Source organism: Tinamus guttatus, unplaced genomic scaffold, assembly GCF_059628265.1.
Source record: "Tinamus guttatus ecotype Peru unplaced genomic scaffold, ASM5962826v1 Tinamus_guttatus_pri_ptg000403l, whole genome shotgun sequence".
Classification (NCBI taxonomy): Eukaryota; Metazoa; Chordata; class Aves; order Tinamiformes; family Tinamidae; genus Tinamus; species Tinamus guttatus.
Window position 1 is genome coordinate 1,087,486 of NW_028288937.1, and position 23,814 is coordinate 1,111,299.

Here is a 23,814-nt window from a genome sequence, read left to right on the forward strand (position 1 = left end):
GTCCAGGAAAGACTGTAGGTCAAGCACTTTAAATTCTCAAAACTTTGTATTGTTATCAGAAACCCATGTTTTCCTTTGCTATCTATTTCACTGCCAGCAATGAAATGTGTGTTTGAGCCTCAGCCTTCCTATCTTCCTTTCAGTCACCTTCATCATCACTGGCTTTCTCTTCTGAATCATCATTTTCATACTCATCATCATCATACCTGAAGGCATCCTGAGCCTCAGGATCAGACTGACCCTCTTCCTGTTCACCAGGATGGTCAGACTGAGAGCTGGATCTTTCCCCATGCTCCTCCTCCTCCTCGTCCTCCTCCTTCTCCTCCTCCTCCTCCTCTTCACAGCCCTGGTCAGAGCTGGGGCTGGTGCTGGCCTCCCCGTCATGGCAAAGCTGGTGAGCATGAAGGCTGCCTCTTGCCTCCTCCTCCTCACTGCAGTGGTCATCCTGGGTGGAGGCTCTGACCGCTTTTCTCTTCCCTTCCTCCTCCTCAGTGCAGGACTGCTCAGACTGGGGACTGCTGGCTGCTGCTTCCTCAGGGGATTTGCTTTCTCTGGCCAAATCTTTGGTGATTCTGAAAAGATAATTTGTACTTAAGATTTCTTTTTCTAGGTGAGATTTTTTTTCTTCCTGGTAACTTTTAAAGGAATACTACTTTTGTGTAATCTAGGATAAATCCTGATAGACTAAGATGGGGTAACACTGGGGGAGGAAACGCAAGGGGGAGCACTAGATTATCTTTTTATGCTACTAAGTACTTCTAATAATCATTGCTCATGTATTTCCATTTTCCCCACTTCTATTTCTTTCTATAGTATAATGTCGGGGAAAAAAAAAGTTTTTTTTTTAAAGGCATATTTTAAAAATGCAGCAAAGGTAATGCAGAATGAACCAAGACTTAACAGTGAGCTGCCAAACTTTTTTAGTAAAAAAAAAAAAAAGAAGTATCAAAACTATTTGTCTTCATTTTCTTTTGAAGTTTATTACAGTGAACTCCTCTGTCTTATTAAATAATACTCAGGAAAAAAAAAAGTAATGTTAACCTATAGTTAGTTATATGGGAAATAACACAGTTAGAAAGCTATTTTTAATGTTTTTTGATGAAGCTAATTATTAGGTATGCAATGGCAAAAAAAAAAAAAAAAAAAAAGGAAAGGAAAAGTCTTTGGTAATCCCTACCTTTTTTTAAAACTAGTCAAGATTTTAAAATCTCCAGGATTGGGGTGTTCTATCAAACTTGATGCTTGTCCTTTCCTTGAAACAAACTCTGTGCATATTCCGAGTTCTCTCAGGGTGTTAGCATAATGCTTCTCTGCAGCTATTCTTGCATTTATCTGTAGGAAGAAAAAAAAAAAAGGTTAAATATTACCTAGATGCATTAAATGCCTGGCTTTTTGATACTTTTGTTTAGATAACTAATGCTCTGTTTAATTGCATGTAGCAGGTTAAACGATTATTCTCCGCAGATAAGAAAGGCAAAAAATACTCAAAAATTTTACACTGATTTTTCCTTCTTTGCATTAGGTTTTGTCCCCTTTGGTTCCTGCCCCCATTGGCTAATTAAAAGCTATATTATTTACATACAATTTACATATGCACACACATATATATACATACGCACACATATACAAAGTGAATATATATAGTGTGTATGTGTGAATCTATATACACACACAGAGTACGTGAACAATATCGTGTGTGTAGTGTACATAGCGTATATAGATATATAAAATGATAAAACCATCTAACTTCCTAGTAGGCACAAAGAGTTCACCTGTACCTCTTCACCTTTTCTCTCAACTTGCAGCTCTCATGATTTTACTCTGAATTTTTGCTGTATTTAGAACTACTCACATTGTAAGTGAATCAGACAGAATGGGGTTTTCCCTTCAAGACAAAAGCATGCAAAGAAGTTTTTTTTGTGCCAGTGTTTGCAATGGTGGCCTCTTAAAAGACTAAATGACTATTGCAACATTTTCTGAACCTCACACTTGACAGTGCTATTCACATGCTACATTTAACAGTATTCCTCATTTCCTTGGGCAAGCCATTAACTAGCATTCAGTTCAACTTCAGCATCAAAGACTTGTGCGTGGCATGTGTCAGAAAAAAAAATCAAGTCTTTATGCTGTTTAAGTACATTTTATTCAGAGGTGTGAGATATGAATTAGATACAAATTTTTAAGTTTTAAGTAATTAAAAAAATCTGGCAATTTCAGTGCTTGTATTGGTAGCTTTTGTTTAATGTAAACAAAAAAAATCTAAGTAGGTACTCTCTGCCAGTTCTTACTGTGAGATTTTGATAATAATAGAATTATTTAGTAAAAATATAACAAATTATCTTCAAGTCTGTGTTATAAGTTGCTTACAACAAGAGAGAGCTATTGGAAAAATAAAGACTGCAGTCAAACAGAGAAGATAACAAGCTACAATTTCTTGCAACCCTAGTATTACAGGGTTGACTATCGAAGTACACTCAGTATTAAAAAACAAAAAAGACACTGCATCATAACTAGAATAGTCTTTGGGAGAAAAAAAGACCATGTTTACAAGAGCCATCTCAGTCCTCTGTGCAAGCCAGCCATGAAAGCTTGACCACAGATAATAGTAGTACTTCTATGGAGACATGACAATAGAGATTAAAATGGGCAATTACTACTCTCAAGTCTATTTGGCTAGTACTACAAATGTTTCAGGCATCATTTGAAGATAACATTAAGATGTAATTCAAGACAACCTGAGTGGCTCTTTCCAAAAGCAATGGCCTTTGCTCTACTCGTTCTTCCATTTCTTGCAATTCTTGCAAATACTCTTGCATTCTCTGCTTCTCATAATTCCTAAGAGAAATATAGTGCATTATTCTGATTATTACTTTATAATACAGAAGTAATTTCTTACAACAGCTAAGATTTAATTGCTCATGACAAACTAAATATCATCCTACTTAAAAACACATAAAAGATAAATTATTTTATGTTGGTTACCCAGTCTGAGAAAAATTGTCTCATTTCACAGCAGTTGCTTGCCTGGAAGTGCTGAACAAAATTAACTCTGAACTAGGCACTTTGCATCTGCAGAGAAAGGTCCTTGCTAATGGGGTTAAATATAAGGGTCTTTTTGAGTCTGGATTCTTAAGAATTCTTAAGTTTTTCCTTAAATGCTGAATTCATATGTTGACAAAAATTCCAGTTGTTCTAAGCAAACTGAAGCATGAAAGGACTGCTAAAATTAGCATACACTATAAGAAATTAATTTGATATCATAAAGCAAAAAACAAACAAAAACAGCACTATAAGTTTCTGCTTAATGAGAAGAATCCTTTGCTACTTGAACAGTGTAACCTTTTTAGCAGGGTTGCTAATTTTTTTCCTAGCTGGCTCTTCCAGGGTCCAGTCAATATAGTGGAATGACTGAACTGTTGATTCATCAACTTAAATCATAGTTTAGCTGGTTGTAAGCATTAGATAATCCAAGTAAGGTGCATGTAGTCCTCCTGGTGTGTGAGGAGGACCCTGAGTAGGCAGGCTTGATTCGGATCCATTAAGGCTTTTGTCTTTACCATAGCACTAAACTTTTTTGCTATTTACTTGCAGATGCAGTTCAATGCCTCAGTTGTAGGGTGGCTCATCTGATCGGGCCCCACGGACAGGCATGCAGCCAGCTGTGCTTGCACCTGAGCTAATAAATCTCATGCAGCTGGAGTGGTGGGAGATGCAGGAGAGGCCGTGTCGAGCGCTGCTGTGTGAAGCAGAGCTGGACTCACCGCTCATTAGCTCGTGTTGGAAGTGACTCCCTTTCTGGGCAGGCCCTGGCAGTCACACGGCTGCGTTTGCTGCACAGTTAATAAATCTTCCTGATCCAAGGTCCCTCTGCACCAGTCAAGCTCTGGCATTACTAAGTCAAAGATATTTCAGGGTAAGTTCAAGTGTGTGGGGATAAGTAGGGCACATTATACTCCTATGTCTCCTTCCTCCTTTCATCTACCATTTTCTCAATTTCTGGAATATTTGCAGAAATTGCAGTGTTTTGAGGCAATTTTCCATCAGGCTGAAGGAGTGAACATCACTGTCATTTGCAAGTTCTCTCAGAAGGCTTTCTACAAACCCAATTATCTGTTAGAAGAGCACTTATATTAATATACCTTATTACCCAGCCTATGCTGAAATAACTATTATCAAGTTAAGCCCTTATACCAGCCTTTATGCATCAGCACTAGGGAAGCAGACTTGCTGTGTAATAGCATAATTACATGTGCAGACAAGAATTAAACATAAGTGCTTCACAATACTAAGAAAATCTGCTTAAGCTAAATATCAAAAGGTGGTTTGCTACTGAATGAACTCAAATCAAACCTGCAAATATTCTTATTGTCTCTCTCAAATCTCCACCTCGCTACTGTAACTCAAATTCACTTCTGCATCTCTCCTAGTCATCCTGTGCCCAAGGAGACGCTGTCCAAATGGAAACGTTTCCACGTGCCTGATCAAGTTCTTGCTATTAACCTGTTGGTATGGAGCAAAACTAGTTGTGCTAGAGCTCTGGGCTCAGGCAAACCGCATGGAAACCACTGCTGCTCTTGCCACGCACCTCTCCCACTGCTCGTCTGCTCCCTAGGACTCTGCTTCAGCCCTGCTACTTCGAAGACTGTTGCTGCTTCCTCCTTGTGCTTTGGCTTCAGCTGCCTGAGGAAGGTTGCAGGTATCCTGGTGTCCTCAAGGTATCCTGGCCAGTCATGGTCTGTCCCACGGCCAAGGAAGATGCTCATTGCAGCGGTGTTCTGACACCCTCATGTGCATTGCTTGGCCACTACACTTCATGCTTTTAGTGCATGAGACCATGTGCTTCTGTTTATGGTGCTTGTTCTATCTCTGGTCACACTGCAGCAATATTGGTGGTGAATAACTGGCAAAACAGTATGTACTATTGTCTGGCAGAAGGTGCTGCAGCATTTCAGTAAATTTGCTCATTACAGCAGAGTGTAAAAAAGGGCTGTTAAGAAAATAGGGGGTTTATTTCTATTTTAACTATACTTATACTTAGCTAATTCTATTTTAACTCTAAAGCAAGAAGAGATCTGTATAAAGCAAAAGAGAATGCAAAACTTCACTGTTACCTTTAAATTCTCAGCCACAAAAACAGCCCTGGCCTCTAGCCTCTCTCTAAAGAGATCTCTGAACCACCTCTACCCTGGACAATATTCCAAACACCTTCCCTAAAATGTAATACATTAATGTAAAGGTTGCCACTATAAGCTATGAATCTTATAGTTAGGCATATCTCCCAACCAGTCACCCTACACGATGAGGCCTCCTGGTGACGTTTTGCCCTGTGGTGCAGGCACTGCCTCTTCCCCTGCTGCCCACGGGCTGCCCGTGCCTGAAACGCCAGAGCTGTTAGTGCCCCTCGCACCTCCCCAAAACCGTGCCCTAGGCAGAGGACAGTGCTGCAGTGCAAACAGGCTCCAAATGCTCCCTGAAGGTTCATTTGTAATGCTGCTTCCAGCACCAATAAGAACGAGGCACAGAGATACTAACTTAGATAGGTGCACAAGGTCAAGCAGCAGCTCTACACGTGGCTGCAGCTTCCTCAGACCTTGATGAACCCATTCACTGCTACCCTACAGCATATTTAAGAAGGCTCTGATTTTTTTTTTCCTATTAAATCACTTAAATCCTTCTAAATCACTTAAAACCATATGCTTGTATCTCTACTAAGGGTAACTTTAGATCCCACCCCTCTTGAGGACCATCAGCACCCTGGTTAGCTGTTAATATATGTGCTAAAGTTGGAATCTGTTACTGCTGCTCTTGCTCCTCTCAAGAGGGAAAGCACCAGGACAGAGAAGTGAAGCATTCCCTACATGAGGAGTAGCAAGACAGGACCAAAGTTGTACCACTGTCTATCAGTCCAAAGTGCAAGGATGGTTTGTAACTAGGCTTCATTCCTCCTCCTGATTTTTTTAAACTGATTTTCCTTTCTAGTTGGTATGTCAATTTAGCAAAAAAATGAGCCTCTTGTTAGCTGACTTCTAATTATATAAGGGAAAACACATAGATTAAAAGCACTACAATGGGCAACAGATTCCCAGTGGAAATACTAAATTTGGCCTTTTTTTTTTAAAACTAGTTGCTTGTACAATGTATAATTTATCAAATGTGTAATTATGTAAACTTAGACTGCAGCAGATTTTACGTTGTATGTTTAGTCTACAACTTACAGTGAGAGGTTCGGGATTTGGGGGAATGCAACAAAATACCTGAATGTTTTTAATTTGGATTTAGACATCTGAGCTAGACTCTGATGTGGGTCATTGGCCTCAGCCCGGGTTGTTATAATTTTCTGCAGTTTTCTCGCTCTTTGTTTCTGCTTTGTTCTGTTCCGTTTTTGTTCTTCTTCCAGTTTTCTCTTTTCCTGAAGTGAATTCCTGGGTGGAAAAATAAACTAAGGCTGAACTCATTTTAAGGCAAGAACAAGACTTCAAAGAAAATTCTGCAAAGAAAATTCAAAAAAGAAAAGCGGGGGAGGAAACAGGGTTGGGAAAAGGGCAACCTATTTTAAATGATTAAGGCATATACTGGGAAACAGCAGGCATTTGTCCATTTCCTATGGACATTTGGAGAAAAATGTTCTACTGCTTCTGTAGAAGCCATAAATACTAATTAAGTCTTTTATTTAAGTTATTTAACCCTATATAGTAATTATGTCGTTATATTGCTCTTATATTTACTGCAAAGAAGAATTAACTACTTATCTAGAAGTACAAAAAAAAAAGTCTACTCTTTATTTTGTAAACACTCTTTAAGTATTTACAAAGTGCAGTGCACCATGTAAGGGGGTCACCTTATGGCTTGTAGCCGTCTTTTTGTGGATTCTGTGATTTTGGGTGATTTGGATTCTCCAAATCTTGAGCGAAGTGAATTTGCTCTTGAAGGCTTACGTCTTGGAGAGGCATATGGCCAGCGAGTTTCTTTCAATTTTTCTTCATCCTCTTGAATATCCCTCAAAATCTTCCCTTTGTTGGAGGGAATATATGGAGTTCGAAGATCGAAAGGTTCACAGACTGTGATGTGTTTTACTTGTTTTTGTTGCAGGAGCCGTTTCTGAAATTGTTGGTGTAGTATTTCAAAATCGGGAACGTGTGACTTGATCCTGGGTTTGTGTTCGGTTTCCTTTGGTTCAAGGCATTTGTGTTTCTTCTTTTTACCGACGTCTTTAATAGCCAGCCTGCTGCTGGGCAGAGATGAATTACGTAGCAGCTCCTCAGCTCTCATTTTGATCCTTATTTCCCTATAAAGCTCTTCCTCCTTTAACTTGTCATTAACAGCTGGACTGTAAACACACTTAGGAACTGGTTTTGCCTTGAAAAGTTTTGTTTTCTTTTCAGGCACAAAAAGGTCTTTCAATTGCATTTTTCTAATTTCATCCTTTTGCTTCTCTCTTTCAATGAACTTAAATGGCTTCTGAGAAGCCAAAAGCATAAGCTTGCTTCTCTCTTTCACAGATTTCCTGCGTTCTTCATTTTGCTCCACAATTTCACGGTAGAGCGGAAGGAAAACGGATGCTGGCACTGGGTTGGCTCGAAACTTTTTTTGACATTCTGCTTCTTCCTCGAGTCGCTTCTTCAGTAAGTTATTTTCCATTTCAAGCTGTGACTTTGATTTGACATTCTGTTCTTTCTTCCTCGCTTCCCTAATAGTCATTTGGAAAGGCTTGGGCACGGTGACTTTTGGGGACCATGTCTTCTGCTTCTTCCTCAACACTCTGAGCACTGGTGAGCTCGGTAGGCTATGCTTGGTGTGGGGGACATAGTCTTCCACAGAAAACCCATCCCACATATTTTCAATCTGTTGCTTGGCAAACGCTGATGTTTCAGTTTCACTACCATTTTCTTCAAACATTAATTCTCTGTCAAACTCACCAGATATATTTGAACTTATGGGATCATTTAAGTCAGATTCAGAAAAGGATCTGTGCAAAATTAGAGGCTGATACAAGCTCTTCTTCCAAGTTGACCTGTTTAAAAAAAAAAAAAATGTTTTGAGTCAAATCCAACAGACACTCATGCAAAGCCAGTGATTTCCACTGCCAGTGTCATCATGAAAACAAAATGGACAGAGCTGATGGGGAAGCGGAAAGAAGCAAAGGAAAAGAGAAGGGGATGGGGCATTCACAAAAGATCATACTTTAAAAGAAATTTAGATTATGAACAAATCAGCATTTATTAAAGAAAGGCACCATGCTAAACAAGTTGCCTGGTTTCAGCTTCAAATACACTGTAAATCTCACAGTTGTTCATTAGCAAGGATTTTATGTGCTTATAGGAAATGGTGACAGTAACTTGCCATCTTCAGAAAAAAAAAAAAAGTCCTACTTGTGATGTCTGCAAAGCCCTTGCATGCTACACTAGACTAGAAAGCAGTAGCAAACTGCAGATTGTGAAGAAACTTACCTATAACATATATTAGAAGCATCTGTTTTGCCCAAGGATTGTACTCCTTTTAAGTGTAGCCTACTCTTACACATACTTTCTAATTTTGCCATGGTCTCCATGTGGGCATTCTTCAGTTCTTCCAGCTTCAAGTAATATTCTTGGTTTGAACTGCACATTTTGGAGAAGTCTATCCACTCATCATGATCCCCATCTGCAGAGAAGGTCTGCTCTTTGACAGCATTTGAATCCAAATTAAATCCATCCCAGAAGAGATTTTTGTCAGATTTTTCAGACTGTTAGAAAAAAAAGGAACAAAGTTCATAATATCACTTAATTTGATTAAATTCAATGGGTGATACAGTAATATCAAATAGATAAACATATGTATAGACTTGAATGCAAAGTTATATGGAATAATCTTATTACATCATAATTTTTATCCTAAGGGTTTTTATCTAAAGCACGTGAATTTCTTAATGGTCTATCCCTGCAGTCGGGATATTATAGCAGGAAATAAGACAAAAAAAGGAGTTAGTAAAAGTACAACCTTTTTGGAATCGTAATTTTGCCTTGATTACTACATGTAGCTTAAGAAAAAACCCACATTTTTTTAAAACAAACTTGTCTGCCTCTCATTTCTGGCTCTAGTCTGGTAATAAGCCATCTGCTATCTTTTGCATAAAATTTTTCTCCTATTATTTCACAAGGACTTGTGGAAATTGAAAGCATTCTGCATGACTTTCATTCTAAATAGTGTTTTATCAGCTTGCACTTTGGGGCAAATGAGCACATTGTTTAAGTATTGTTTTAGTTTGAAAAAGTTAAAGAAAGCTTTAAAAGAAATAGATTACACTGGAAGGGATCCTTCGAGCTATTCTTAGGCACTATGCTTAAAAAAGTTAGAGGATTAAGTCCTTCCTGTAAACAGGATAATCCTCTTCCACACAGAGGAATTTTAATAGGCTTTTCCATTCCAGTTAAAAAAAAAAAAAAAACTTTTTTTAATGTTTTGTCATGTTTTCAGTGCCAAAACTTCTCTTTCTTTCACACTGCGGTGCTGGAGCATAAAGCGGACGGCACGAACAAGTGCGCGCGTTTAAAACGCGCCCCGGCCCGCGCGGCACAAGGCGCCGCCGCCGCCTCCTGCCGAACCTGCCGCTCTCCCCTCGGTGTCCGCATCTCCCCGTCGAGCTCCGGCTCCGCGGCCCGGGCGCCCTCCCTTCCCGCCGCTTCCCCGCGCTCCCTCCGCGCGCAACAAGCGCCTGCGCGGACGGGCGGCGCCGCAGCGCGACCTTCTGCCGGCTCGGGGGATGGAGGGTCCTGCCCCCCGCGGACCGGGCAACCGGGCGGCCTTTAAAAACACCACGAACAAACCTGTCGGCCTCCGCGGGTACTTTTTACGCCGAGGAGAGTTTAGGCCCCGCGGCAACGGAGTTGCAGGGCGGGCTCAGCGCGGCTGTGCCCGGTACCCCCGGGTACTCCCTTCCTCCCGCCCTCCGTTCCCGAGGCCTCCAGCCCCTTTCCTCGCCCGCCCCCGGCCCGCGCTACCTGCAGGGCGGCCCCGGGCGGGAGCGCGGCCGACATGGCGCCCGGGCGGCTCCGCGGGGCGGGGCGGCGGCAGCAGCTCAAGGGGCTGGTCGGGAGCAGGAAGGCGGTGGGGACGGGGGAGAAGAAGGTTTAACCAAGAATCAGCTCCCGAGCTGGGCAGCGAATCTTGAGCTCATCTCTTGGGAGTAATCCTGGGGGACAAGGCGTAATTTATATTATGGAAATTATGCAAAGAGCAGTAATGACTAAAGCATGAATTCACACTTTCAACCTGCTAACGAGTTGAAATGTTTTTTACTCTAAGCCATAAAATGCAGCAAACGTTGCCCTGGATTGAATGAATTTCCCATGCAGCCAGGAGCCTCTCCTTAGCCAAGATTGTAAAACCATTGTGGTCCTGTTGGCCACTGCCACCTCTGCCCAAGGAGGTGACTGTCCTCATGTTGTGCAGTGCTGGCTGGCACCATCTCTGATGCAGCAAAACTCCTAAGCTGCCTTCTCAAGCCAAGGTATGTGTTTCCTTTAGCCATTAATGGAATTTATGATCTTTTTGATGAATTGTTTCATAAAATGGTGTCCTTTGTAATAGAATAAAATAAGGTAATTTACAATTTGACTCCCAGACTGTTTTGAGAAAACCTACTAATTATTACTGCAGTCTGAAAGACTGTAAGTTACTAGCACAGCTATTAACCCTTTTCTTAAGGACTCTCATCACCCTGGTTCCTCGTCATCCATCCTGGCATTCAGGGTATGAGCACACACAAAACACCCTGGTTGTTGTATAAGGCTTCACTCCTATGATTTTGGCATAGGCCTGTAAATTGAACAAGATTATGGAAATGACCGATAAGTTAGGCTTGTATGTTCTAGCTCAGGCAGCTGGAAAAACTGATTTTAAATAAAACTATTTTTTATAAGAAGAGGGCTTAGTGGTGATAGCAGTATCACCCACTACTAGCCTTCATTGCCCCAAGGAGTTGTGCAAGATCCCTTTCACTCCTTCCCCTGTGAACAGAAATGGACAACCACACTGCAGGCAGGACTTGGCCAATTTTACTCCCTTTCAGCATGCAGTAAAGCGCTAAGGAGACTGTTGTGTTGTTTCAGCCTAACTCCAGTCAAAGTTAAGAGGCAAACATCCTTTCATTACAGGTAACTGTAAATTAGTGGGGTAATAGCAGCTCCTTTAAAGGTATTTTCATAATGTATTATTGATAATCATAAGCATTTGCTTTTTGAAACCAGAGATTTTATTAAATTAATGTGAGAAAAGTACATAAGTGTTCGCAGTCTTTAAGATGATTCACATGGGCATTTTTGGTAAGGAAACCATATTCCAAACTACAGGAAGGTACTCTTGGGCACAGTCCCATTTCCTTTATTCATCTTACCGAGTATTCACCTGCAAAAAAGAATTCACAAAATCAGGCATAAGAAGTTTAAGTCACACACAAAGTACAAAGCATTTTACCTCTACTCCTCTGTTTAAAGACTTGTGTATTTTCTTGTCACTTTACTAGCTTCTTACTGTACAGTACAGTATTCACATAACTAACAGGAGTCTGACTTGGTTTTATCTATCCTTCTATAGTTACCATCAGCAGTCACTAGAAAGCTGCAGCATTTAAATTGACACTACAGAATGAAACATCGTGAAATACAGTGAGTTGGATGGCAGCAATTATTCTGGTGCTTGTATAAACAGTGGAGTGTGATGCAAACATTACTCACCACATCATCAATCTTAAGAATACTGCGCACAGTTTCTGTTGCGAGAGTCAGGGCACTAACAGACACCAACAGTGGCTGGACCACCAACTCCTCCAAGATGTTGGAGATCCCACCCTAAAAGAACAAGGAGGTTACTGGGTGAATGTGACCACCACAGCCAGCTTTAACAAGCTGTCTTTTAACAGAACCTTGGAAAAGGCATTCAAGTACAATCATCAAATGGCTTGTACTTTGTTCAATTCTCAGCAAGAACATTACACCAGAGGTCTTCTTCCTTCAAGTATTTGATCTATCTGCTCAAAGTTAGCCAAGAGTATGACAAATATAGCTATGCTAGCTTAAACATAGCAAAAATATACCAATAGGAAGCTGGCCCACTGTGCTGCTAACAAGGTGTTAAAATTAACACAAAATGAACAAAAAAAGCCCTGTCTTATCTATTTTCTTTAAGGAATGCATTCTAAACTTAAGAATGTTATTTAAGGAGCTGTTAGTGTGCCCTCATGGCCAAGAAGGCCAATGGAATCCTGGGCTGCATTAAGAAGAGCATCTCCAGAAGGTCGAGGGAGGTGATCCTGCCCCTCTACTCAGCCCTGGTGAGGCCGCATCTGGAGTACTGTGTCCAGTTCTGGGCTCCACAGTACAAGAGGGATGTGGAGCTGCTGGAGAGAGTCCAGCGCAGGGCCACAAGGATGATCAGGGGCCTGGAACATCTGCCCTATGAGGAGAGGCTGAGGGAGCTGGGCCTGTTCAGCCTGGAGAAGAGAAGGCTGAGAGGGGATCTAATCAGTGTCTACAAGTACCTCAAGGGAGGGAGTGCAGAGGACGGGGATGGTCTCTTTTCAGTGGTGGCCACTGATAGGACTAGAGGAAATGGCCGGAAACTGAAACATCAAAAATTCCATAGGAACTTAAGGAAAAATTTCTTAACAGTGAGGGTGACAGAGCACTGGAACAGGCTGCCCAGAGAGGTTGTAGAGTCTCCTTCTCTGGAGATCTTCAAAACCCGCTTGGATGCAGTCCTGTGCCACGTGCTCTAGGTGACCCTGCGTGTGCAGGGGGGTTGGACTAGATGACCTCTAGAGGTCCCTTCCAACCCTAAGCATTCTATGATTCTATGGTTAGTCTAGTACTGAGAGCTGTAAACACTATGAATTCTAAATTTCAAAGTTATCCTCCTTACTCTATTCTCTTTTCTATTCTCCTTTTATTTCTCATTCACCCTATGTTGGTGAAGCTACTTAAGCTTGTAAATTTTCTTAGGCTACAATTCCAGCACTGATACTGCTTGTTCTTACCTCTGTGGACAAACTCTGTGCTTTATGACAAAAACTGTTTCACAAAACTGTTCTTTGTGAGTGAATACAACAAAGTATCTGTTCTCATACACAAGAACTAGGTTTTTCAAAGATATTCTTGTGCTACCCAAATCTGTGATAAATGGCAAGTGTCTTGTTCTGTGTGCATGGCATTTAAATAAGCTGTTAAAACCTAAAAGAGCAAGTATGATCTACGTGGACACTGGAGATTTAGGGATAATACAGCCAGGAGACAAATTTGGTCTTTCCTTATTTCAGTTCTTAATGCTTAGCATTTTCCATTTATGGGGCCATGTCTTTTTTAAGTCATCCTGGGCATGTGTAACTTATTACCTTTCTGACATTAATGCCAGCTGTTTTCTCTCCTTGAGCATGTCTGTTCCGCAGCTCTGTAACTGTTGAAATAGGATTGAGGCCTGCATTTTCAGCCAGGGTAGAGGGTATGACTTCCAGCGCATCCCCATATGCACGGACACAGTAGGAGTCCATCCCGCTCAAAGTGCGAGCGTACTCGTTCAGGCGCAGCGCTAGCTCTATCTCTGGTGCTCCACCTCCTGCAATTAAAGCTCTGAGAACAGAGACTTAGAATTAGAGTCTTGTACATTAATGACTGCCTTTCCGTATTATGAGAACACTAAGTCACTATCTGATAAAAGATGTTACCTTTTCTTAACTAAGCATCTTATGACACACAGAGCATCATGAATTGAACGCTCAGCTTCTTCAAGAACAAGTTTGTTGGATCCACGTACTACAATTGTTACAGTTTTGCCAGGGTTGGTACAGCCTGTAATCTAAAATAAATCAAAAAAAAAGAACTAAAAAAAAAATTCTGGACAAAGACATCAGTTGCCATGTTAAACTTTGGAAATAGCACTGAGGTTGGCTAAGCAAACCCACTAAGCTTGCAGTCAGTGGCTAGACAATGATTAGAGGTAGGTGCTTTAATGTTTGTTCTTATTGAAGTTATTATGCTTAAGTTAATAGCTAATATTAAAGAATTCACAAATGTTAAAACAGTATTCCTGTATCCCTCACTCACCTTTATTAGCTTTCCAGAACTGTTCAAGTTAACCTCTTCAGCCAGCTCAGCAGACCCTAGCATATCAGGAGTAAACTGGTCTATGTGAGCAACAGGCTTTGTTCCAATTGTCTGGATAGGATAAGGGAAAAACAAACAAACAATCAGAACCTGATCTGCAGATTCTGTGAGCAATACAGATAGACTGCAGCTTTTACAGCCACTGCTAATCCATCTACAAACTTGACTGCCCTAGAGAAGAGAATGTCTTGCCTACTTTTACACTGCCATCAGAATTTTGCATTTTGTTGGCTTGAAACCTGTGAACTCATCATAATTAACTGGCATTGGCCAGGTATCCAGTTTAAATGTGGCTGTTACTCATATAGGCACTCACATAATTCACTTTACCTTACATATAAATTCAATGTCTTCTCTTTCAATGTCTTTAACCACCATGATCTTCATCTTGTTGAGGAAATGTAGAGCTAGGTCACTAAGAGCATCCCTACAAACAAGAAGGAAGCAGTCAGCATGTGGTGTTAAGTTTGGGTTATACTAGCCAGTCACTTGGCTCTCACTGGCAGTGCTCAAATTCTTCGGATTCTGAAGTAGGGATGTTATTAAATCCAGAACACAGAAAAACATCAGTGCATTGTAAGAGCATGGCGCCTCTTAAGTTAGTCTGATGCCCCAGGTCCCGTTCTGTGCTAATTCTTGGCTTCAGTTCTCCAGGTATTCAAATCAATTCCATTTGTTCTCCAAAAACACACAACAGGTTAGTAAATCAGTAGTTAACGTACCGCAGAATAGACTTCTGAATCAGCAGCACATTGCAGCCAGCCTTCTTAATTTGCTTAACTAGGTTTAGAATATAGGCTCTCTCTTCACGCAGTACTCTGTCCATTTGAGCATAATCAGAAACAACAATTTGGTTGTCCATCTATTAAAAACAGAAACAAACCCCAAGTATTACAAAGAAGTGCCAACTTCAAAAGGCAGTCAAGATGCTCTACATTGTAACTTTAGGAGTTTGTGGTTCAAGGCAAAGAGACCCCCAACACAGATTTGAGCAAAAAGATGACTTGGAGGTTTGTTAAAATGATGATAAATAGCAAACTTCTAACACATTTCCTTTAAGAATTATGACCATCTCACCATTTCCTAGCACATCACACTAATAGACCTTTATCACAGCTGTAGAATACAGCTGACCTCACAACACTTTAGGAAGATGTATTTTCATATCATTTGCATCTCTCAAGCACTAGAGTAGAAAAACTTTCACTGCAACAATTTTTTAAACTTACATCTGTCTTTGGAGCAGACAAGCAGAACTGAATTAGGCCAATTTTGGCTTTTTCCACTCTAGTTACTCCAGTATTTGCCACTTTCTGAGTCAGGACTAAGCCTTCCACCAGTTCACAATCATCAATTGTTCCTCTGGAAACAAGAATAACTCATGAATCAACTATTTTGGGAAACAAAAAAAACAAAGTCAAAAAATCTCTGTTTACAAACTGTTTCTTACCCCAACTTCTTAACAATTTTAATATCTCTGAGGTCCACACTACTAGCTGTTGATGGGTCAATCACCTTCATCACTGCATCCACACTCATTGGAGAAAGTAAACTAGAATACTGACACACAACCTAGGGGATTTAATAAGGAAAACCATCAATGGGGTGAGATATTTACTGGTGATAAGCACTTGCTAGTAATTTCACAATGCTATTGTATTTTATACATCTGCATTTGACTTTTTAATTTTAAAACAAATTTTGCTTCCCATCATCCAGCCAGATGTCTTACTGCAGTTTCTTCACGTGCTGCCCAATTTAAAAGAAGAAAAAAGGAGAGGAAAAAAGAAAGCGAAAAAAAAAAAAAGCAACAAAAACCCCAGCTATTTTGGTGGGGAAAATCTATGCTTTAGGAATGATTAAGAAATGTGAATTCCTCCTTTTTAAACTCTTGGAATAAGTCTTAGCAAGCTGCACATATTCCCTTGGGAGAAGACCACCTTTTTTTTTAAAGTGACTCTACAACAAAAAATACTGTAGGGAAGAGGAAAAAAAAAATCATGGTTCCTGTTTTGCAGCTGCTGGGAACTCTAGGGAAAACAAGGAGCTCTGAAATCCAGTTGCTCCAGAGGGAAAAAAAAAAAAAAAAAGTTCTTCAAATCAATTTCAGTCAAGCACAGCTTTAAAAATAAGACAGTCTAACAAGAAGTAGCATGGTCTCAGCAACCAGATCCATGATTTTAAACAAGTGAATAGTGGCATTAGCTGGGGATAACTGAAAGGACCACCTAGGCTGAAGGCAGGGAGTTTGGGCATCAGTCCCACCTTTGAATTCAGTGAAGTAGTTGCGCTATTTAGCAAGGTTTCTCTGTCACTCAGTTCAACTGGTTGTGCCATGTTGGTCAACACTTCAATACCTTTTTCCAAAGCTTTCTGGAATGACTCTGAAATGATGGTGGGGTGAATTCCTGCAAATTGCATAAAACATAGTTAGAAGGTCATGTTTTCAAACCAAAAACCTTTTTCTCCCCTCCACTACCTTTTTTTTCCATTTTAATTTAGAGAGACTCTGATGTCAGAATAAATCAAAACTATTTTAGCAAAATGTATTCTTTGTGAACAGGTGACTTATTCCTTTCTGCTGTTAAAACTCTGAAGAAAAAAAAGCTATAGTATTCCTAATAATTTGTTCTCACAGGCAGTAGTACACATTACCCTGCAACATCAAACATTGCACACTTACGTGTTCTCAAAATTTTCTTTCGCTTTGCCATTCTTAAAGTTGCTGCTATTCAGGTAATGCCTGTTTTTTTTCCAAAGTGTTTGAAGTCTGGTTTTCCACTGCTGCCTACAGAATTTTCCAGATTTCTCTACAGTGCTTGATACAGCCTTTGTATTTTCAAAACAGGCAGCTTACTGGAAACCATTTTTAAAAAGTATTTTCTAACTACCTCAGGGATACCAGGCAGCTGGTCCTAACCACAGCAGGACTGGAACGTATGGAGAACACCCAGGTGCCACCAGTACTGGGAGAGGAGAGCCAGAATGAGGACAACAAGCCAAGTGGTGTGTACCAAGATGAGACTAAATGGCTAAGAAATCCAAACCTGAGACACAAAGGGACTCTCTAGGTCCACTCATCCTTTCTCTAATTCCAGTGTACACAGAATCCTAAAGATACCAAGTCGGACAGGTCAGACAGCTGACCTGGACGGAAACTGATTATGAGGAAAAACTGAGGAGAGGAGGTATCAACAATTCTTTGCAGATTTGGTCAGTGGAGGGCTCCCCAAAAAGGAAAGATGGGCAAAGTTTTAACACAAAGACATCTTCCTAAAAACTTCAGATAATCTACATTTTCTATCACACACACCTTTATCCCAAGTTATCCAGTAAGTCAGCATACTGCTGTAAAGGTATATGCTGGGCTACTATATAATGGCTTTACATATATCTGGCATTTAGATGTACCTGTGTGCTTCTTTCTACATCACTGCCTGACCAGAAAGCCTAGCCTCTACGTTTTTGATAGGATGATTTCCATTTCAAAAAACAACAACAACAACTACTGCTTCAGATTTTTTGTTAAGAGATTTAAGTACTTTCCTTTCTTAAAAGCAAAGAACACTACATCTATGCTTATGAGAGAAATAAAGTATCATCTAGGCGAGCTTTTACAGGGTGAGTTTTCCAAGGCAATATTCAGCACATCACCTAGACACCATTTCCTGTATCAAAAACAAAGCATTCACAACGCAAAACATAAAGAGCGAGATTTTTATCAAACTGGGACATTGGTGAAATCTGGATTTGAAAACCTGAGTTTCTTTCTATGTTTAAAGCTTTCTTTCTGGGTAAAAAAAAAAAAACTTGCCTTTTTGAAGAAGCCTGGAACAGGCATCCAGAAGAGCTCCAGCAATGACGACGACAGATGTAGTGCCATCACCAGCTTCAATATCTTGTGCTTTTGACAGCTCTACCAACTGAACAAGACATTATGACATTAGCTTGGTAACACTGCTTAAAGGAAATACTGAAAACTACTTTTTTTTTTTTTAAAAAAAAAGTGGTGTTTCTGAAATCAATCCTGCCTTTCCTCATTAGAAATTTGTACCTTTTGCAGCTCAACTTATTACGCCTCTATATATTCTGGTTGAAGTACAACTGATGTAAATCCAATCTCCTGTGGAAGTCAAGAAGCTTTTCCCCCAAGCTAGAGCTGATCTGAAGAAGTCCAGCTTTTCCCTTAGAAGGATCCTGGGCATCTCATCTCCAACCACAGCTCAGGCCTGAAGCCCACATTTCAGTTCTCAAAAGACTATGCCGGTGTTTTCTGCTTACGCACTGGGACACAAACTTGCTGCAAGGCTAGACAGTTACTGAAGACTCTTCCCCTCTCACCCCTCAAAACCAGGTCAGATCAGTATCTTTATTAATTATCTTTATTATTTAGCATGGCTGGGACACAGAAGAGAACATGCAGCAAGGACTGATTCAGAAGCAGGGATGCAGGCTGCTTCCTACAACCACCTGACCATAACTTAGCTCATTTTATTTAAATCTTTACATGCTACTGCTTTGGGACATGACTGACTTTTCTTTTTTGGCCAAGAGAAAGATGATAAGGCTAGATTCTTTTAGGTCTGGAAGAGATTACGTATACGGAATGCAAGATGTTTTCTAGCCTGGAAATGAAGCTCTAACATGCAACACTGTCCAAGCCATGGATAATTATTTACCATCTTGGCAGCAGGGTGAAGAACCTGCATTTGTTTCAGAATAGTAGCACCATCATTAGTGATCGTCACATCTCCTTTAGCATCCTGAATCTAGCAAGAAGGAAGAAAACACAGTTCTGATCAGTAATTACAAATCTCAAAGGGAATTTGATTCTAAGCATTAAGCGTTTTATTGTCAACATTATTTCTGAAGTTAGGATGTGCATTCTTTATGGAAACAAGATTTTATAGAATGCTTTTGATTTTTGTATTTTTCATGCTTAGGAATTAAGATCAAAACAAAAAAAAAAAGCTATACTATGCAAAACGCTTTGTCATTACAAATTTAGTATCTAAATTACAATTTAGTATCTAAAATTTCAGCATATTGCTTACCATTTTATCCATTCCCTTTGGTCCAAGGCTGGTTCTAATAGCATCAGCGACAGCTAGAAAAGAAATACATTTGCAAATTGATCTAAGAAGCAACTAGTGCTCCATCGCTCCACACCATTTCCTCTGCAGAGGGAGGCCCACAGTATCACACAGTTCACACCTGATCCTACCAGCATTAAACCATCCTCATTAACAGCAAATTTATATAAGATGCTGGACTTCAGGACCAACTCCTACAGCTGGGATTTAAAAATGTATTAGCATGTGACTGCGTGGTTACAGCCATTTTAAAATTGACTTGAAATGTTATGTGTCTGTAACCTGACCGGGGTTTGCCAAATTCGGCTTCCTGTCCCACCACCAGGCGCTAAAAATCACCACCCCCGGCCCACCTCCAGCTACACAGGGACACAAAACGCGGCGAGAGAAGAGGTGCGGGGCCGGCAGAGGGGCTTCCCCCCGGGCCGCGGCGCTGCCGCAGAGCAGGGCGCGGCCCCGCGCACCTTTGCCGGCGGCGATGTTGCTGAAGCGGATCTGGGAAGGCTTGTCCCGGTCCTGGTAGGTGCCCTTGGCCCGGTTCCCGCCGCCGCCGCCGTGCGCTTTGGGCCCCGCGTTCTCCGGCATCCTCGCCCGCTGCACACAGATCCGTCCCGCGCTACTAGCCGCTGCTGGCTGCGGAGGAGCCCGCAGAACCCGGCGCCGCTGAGCACGGATGGGCCGCGGAACCGGCTGCCCTGTACCGATGGGCGCGGATGGGCCGCGGAACCGGCTGCCCTGTACCGATGGGCGCGGATGGGCCGCGGAACCGGCTGCCCCGCAACGATGGACGCGGATGAGCCGCGGAACCAGCACCGCCGCCGCGAAGCTTCCAGAAGGCGCCGCAGCCGCCGCGCCCGGGTCCTCGCGGCCGGCGCGCGCCCTGACGTCACTCAGGGGCTGCCCACTCGTGCGCCTGCGCCAAGGAGGAGGGAAGAACAACGCGCTGCCGGCGAACGCCGCGGACACCTAAGGGGAAGGGGCAGTGCCGGCGGCGGCTTCTATAAGGGGCCGCGTGGGGCCTTGCGCGGAGCCTCTCGCGCGCCGGGGCAGCGGGAGGGGGCGAAGGGGGCGGGGTGTTGAGGACCACGTGGTGCCGCTGTTCCAATGGCGAAGCTCCGCCTGCCGCCTCGCCCCTAACGGGCTTCCTCAGCCGTTAGGGGCGGGGTGTAACGGCTGCTGCTACCCCTCGCGTGGGGAAAATAGAGAAATAAGGGGGGCCGGCGGCGCTGGTAGAGCGCTGTGAGCTAAGGCTTTAAGAGGGGCTTGAAGCAAGGGAGGAGAAGAAGTTACGAGGGAGAAACTGAGCAGAGCCCGGCAGCGCTTGGGGCATCCTCGTGGAGTGCTAGAGTGCCTTGGAAGTAGCATAGTCATCCTTTCAGAGCTCAGCAGAGCTCGGTGAAATGAAAGTAAGTGAAATGGCCCCACTTTACTACTTAGGTTGGTCAGGGATATAATTTTCCAAAATGCTGGAGGACAAGTAGAGCATCATTTAAACATCTTTTCTTAAAAGAAGCATCTTTATAGAAGCTCTGGCAGTTTCCTGGGTTCCTTGGTTTAGAAGAGCCAGAAAGTTGGCCTTGCCCTATGGAGTGATTCAGTTCCATCAGAGGAAACCTCTTCTGTGCTGCTTTTCTGGTGTTCATTCTGAAAGTCAATTTACTTAATTAAAACAATTACAAGAAGTGTACTATTTCCTGCATTGTCACCAAAATTCCCAGTATTGTCTATTTACAACTGTTTGACCATAGTAGGTTGCAGCTATGTTAGAAACATTTGCTAATACATCCCTAGTTTAGAAAAAAACTCTGACAGGTAGCCTTTTGAAAGCTCCTGATTTCAGAGCCCATATGATAAGTCAGTGATGTTAGTGGCCGTGCAGCTTAGCTGGTTTTGTGGTCTATCCCAGTATTTTGTGGGTTCAGGCCCTGGTTTTTATTGGTCTCAGGATGGCATCTTGCAGTTTCTCCCTGCTGAGATGAAGACCCACTATGCTCTCAGCTGTTTTTATTAGATTTTGAGCACCTGTGTTTTTCCTTTTGCAGGGAAAACCCAAGAGATTATTACCCCAAGAGACTGACCAACAGCCTCCTTAAAGATGAACAAAAAAGGATTTTAAGCAGCTGCTTTATCACAGGGGAAATTACACTTGTATGGTTTTCTGTCACATCCTGATCATCCTGTGTGTCTGAGGGACAGCTGGTATAGTCAGGTTGATAAAGGTATGCTTTATATCAGCAAAAATCATCAGAGTTGGAAGGTAGCTCATATTTAACTGTTGAGTTGATCTTACCTCAACTACTGTATTTCTGAATATATATTTGGAATTATTTTTCCCCATCTTGAGCAGAATATAAACCAAACAGGGTTTGAATGCACTTGAATCTGCGGAGTGAATTACTTTTAAACTGTGTTCAAAATAAGAAAAAAATGTGTGTTCTTAGTAAGGATTTCTGAGGGCAAAGAGAGATACATCTGGAAAAGTTTATAGGAAAACAACCTGCAGTCTTTGAATGACTCAGTAGATTATTGCTAGTGTTACAGCAGCTCAGAAGAGCTTTGCCTGAAATGAGAATGCTCAAGCAATGTCTTTAAATGTGGATTTTTTTATGGCATATGTCTTCCAGACCGGCTGCGAGGAGTTAGAGCTTATAGTATGGCAGTGCCAATAAATTGCTCATGTGTAGAGGAAATTACACAACCAGAAATGCATCCCTGCATCAGTGAGGTGTTCACAGCTTAGATACTGTACTCTTAAGAAACAGGCAGGGGCTGGGAGCTCTTGAGCTTGCTTTCCATTTCCAAGTAAATCTGTATCAGGAATTGTAAGTTTAAAGATAAGCTGCTTCATACATCTGGGTCAAGAGCTGTGGCCTGGGGACCTTGTCTACTCTTAACCTGGATTTTTATTTTAAAAAAGTCATCAAAAGCACATCCTCAATGACTAAAACCCTTGGGATCTCTAACCTATTCTTAGAATACATTAAGCTCTGATGGCAACAATACTAAATCCTGGACATTTAACACTAATGTAATGTTAAAGCTAAATCTGTGCTGTTTGTTATTCAGGAGTTACACTTAACTGTGTTTGGCAAAAACAGCCTTTCCGGTGTTGAGAGTAATTTGGGAATAGAGTTTGTTCCATTCCTGGGGGGAGATGGAGATGCTGGGTTTTTAATAGGTATATGGCAAGTTGCTGAGCTCAGTTTAGGGCCTCTATGGTTAGTGGCTACCTTGTTACTAATAATTTTGGTCTGGCAGGGTTGCCTGGTCAGAGCTGAGGCTGAGTCTTAGGGCAGAGGCAGCACGAAGGCTTCTCGGAGTGTTGCCTGTGTGATTAGGTTTGGGCTACATTCAAAAGGAGTTGTCTGCTGGTTTAAAGGTTGTTGTCAGCCACTGTCTCCTTTATGTGCCCTATCCTGTATGCTAGAAATTCCTTGCCTAGGGATTGGGTTAAGGTCGTTCAGGGTTTAAGGTGTTGTAGTGACACAAAGTGTGTTTTGCATTATATTTTATTATTGTTTTGCCTCCTTTAAATTTAGTCAAAGGTAATCCTGCCTCTTACTTACCTGCTAGTGCCCATGAGTGGTGTGAAGTTTCGGTGGCTTTCAGCGTTGTAGTTTGCTTGAGCACCAGCAATAAGCAATGTCAACATTTACTTTTCTCTCTTTTTTTTTTTTTTCTGACCATCTTCTCTACTGCTTGATTTTCTTGCCCAACTATTTCTTGTCTGGTGTAGAATAAAACCTTTTACTACCTATTTGTGTAGTGTCTTGTAAAACAGAGCTGTAATGCGAGGTAAGCCTTGCTAATTCTACTGCACTCTGCTTGATAACCTTCTCAGCACAAAAAACATCAGTGAATTGTATAGGTGTGATTAGGACAAAATGTGCTTTCTAGAAGTATTTCCATCTGTCTTCTTTTTTACGAGGTGAAAAACACCTGCAAGATATACCTTTGCTATATCCTCTGCTGCTTTATATCAGGTTGAGTGTGAACTTTAATGTCATATAAAGAATTTTTCTTTGTTCCCTGAAGATCACTTGCCTACAGCTCTCAGGGGAGCAGTACGAAAGAGAGGGGGACATCATTTAATCTAATGGCTTTAAGTTTTAAACACTCTTAGTTAGCTTTTTTTTTTTTTCTCTGGTAAAACTGAATAGCTTCTGAACATGTAATAAATTTAATGAGGCTCTTTTTTTGCAGGTACTCCCCAGTGCAAAATATTTTGTACAGTAAGTAGATTATGCCAAGAATAATGAAATTGGTACCTTGTGCTTATTGTAGGAACGGAAATGTGATTTTTCTTCTGCCTTATTTCTTGCGAGGCGGTAACTCTTGCCCTCTCAGCCTCCCAGGCTGCCCTGGTTGAAGCTCCAGGGAAGCAGCTATAGCTGCCGCGGTGCCGCCACCTACAGGAAAAGGCGCTAATCAAGATTTTAGTTTTTTTTTTTTTTTTTCTCTGTGATTTCTCTTGGTTTTCTTTTGGTTTTCTTTGATTCCCTTCTGTTCTGAGTGTATCCAAGTCCTGTCTATTGTGTGCTTTTTGTCCCTTTTCTCACAATCTCCTTTTCTGAGACTTTTTTTTTTCT

The 23,814-nt window shown here is 41.6% G+C and overlaps 2 protein-coding genes across 2 annotated transcripts; both read right to left on the reverse strand.

The window, feature by feature from the left end:
• On the reverse strand, positions 1-10,013 carry FAM161A (FAM161 centrosomal protein A). Its single transcript, XM_088531228.1, has 7 exons — positions 9,978-10,013; positions 8,448-8,722; positions 6,839-8,011; positions 6,255-6,422; positions 2,736-2,835; positions 1,178-1,332; positions 1-572 (listed from the first exon to the last, which is right to left on the reverse strand). Exons 1-7 carry the CDS (start codon positions 10,011-10,013, stop codon positions 140-142), a joined length of 2,340 nt encoding a protein of 779 aa, XP_088387354.1. The 3' UTR covers positions 1-139.
• Positions 10,014-11,207: 1,194 nt separating this feature from the next.
• CCT4 (chaperonin containing TCP1 subunit 4) lies at positions 11,208-20,105 on the reverse strand. Its single transcript, XM_088531284.1, has 15 exons — positions 20,039-20,105; positions 19,690-19,960; positions 19,187-19,239; positions 18,812-18,901; positions 17,947-18,055; positions 16,398-16,540; positions 15,583-15,704; positions 15,362-15,494; positions 14,855-14,994; positions 14,463-14,559; positions 14,073-14,183; positions 13,694-13,824; positions 13,364-13,598; positions 11,712-11,825; positions 11,208-11,382 (listed from the first exon to the last, which is right to left on the reverse strand). The coding sequence occupies exons 2-15, from the start codon at positions 19,808-19,810 to the stop codon at positions 11,368-11,370; spliced, it is 1,614 nt and encodes a 537-aa protein (XP_088387410.1). The 5' UTR covers positions 19,811-19,960; positions 20,039-20,105; the 3' UTR covers positions 11,208-11,367.
• Positions 20,106-23,814: the final 3,709 nt, after the last annotated feature.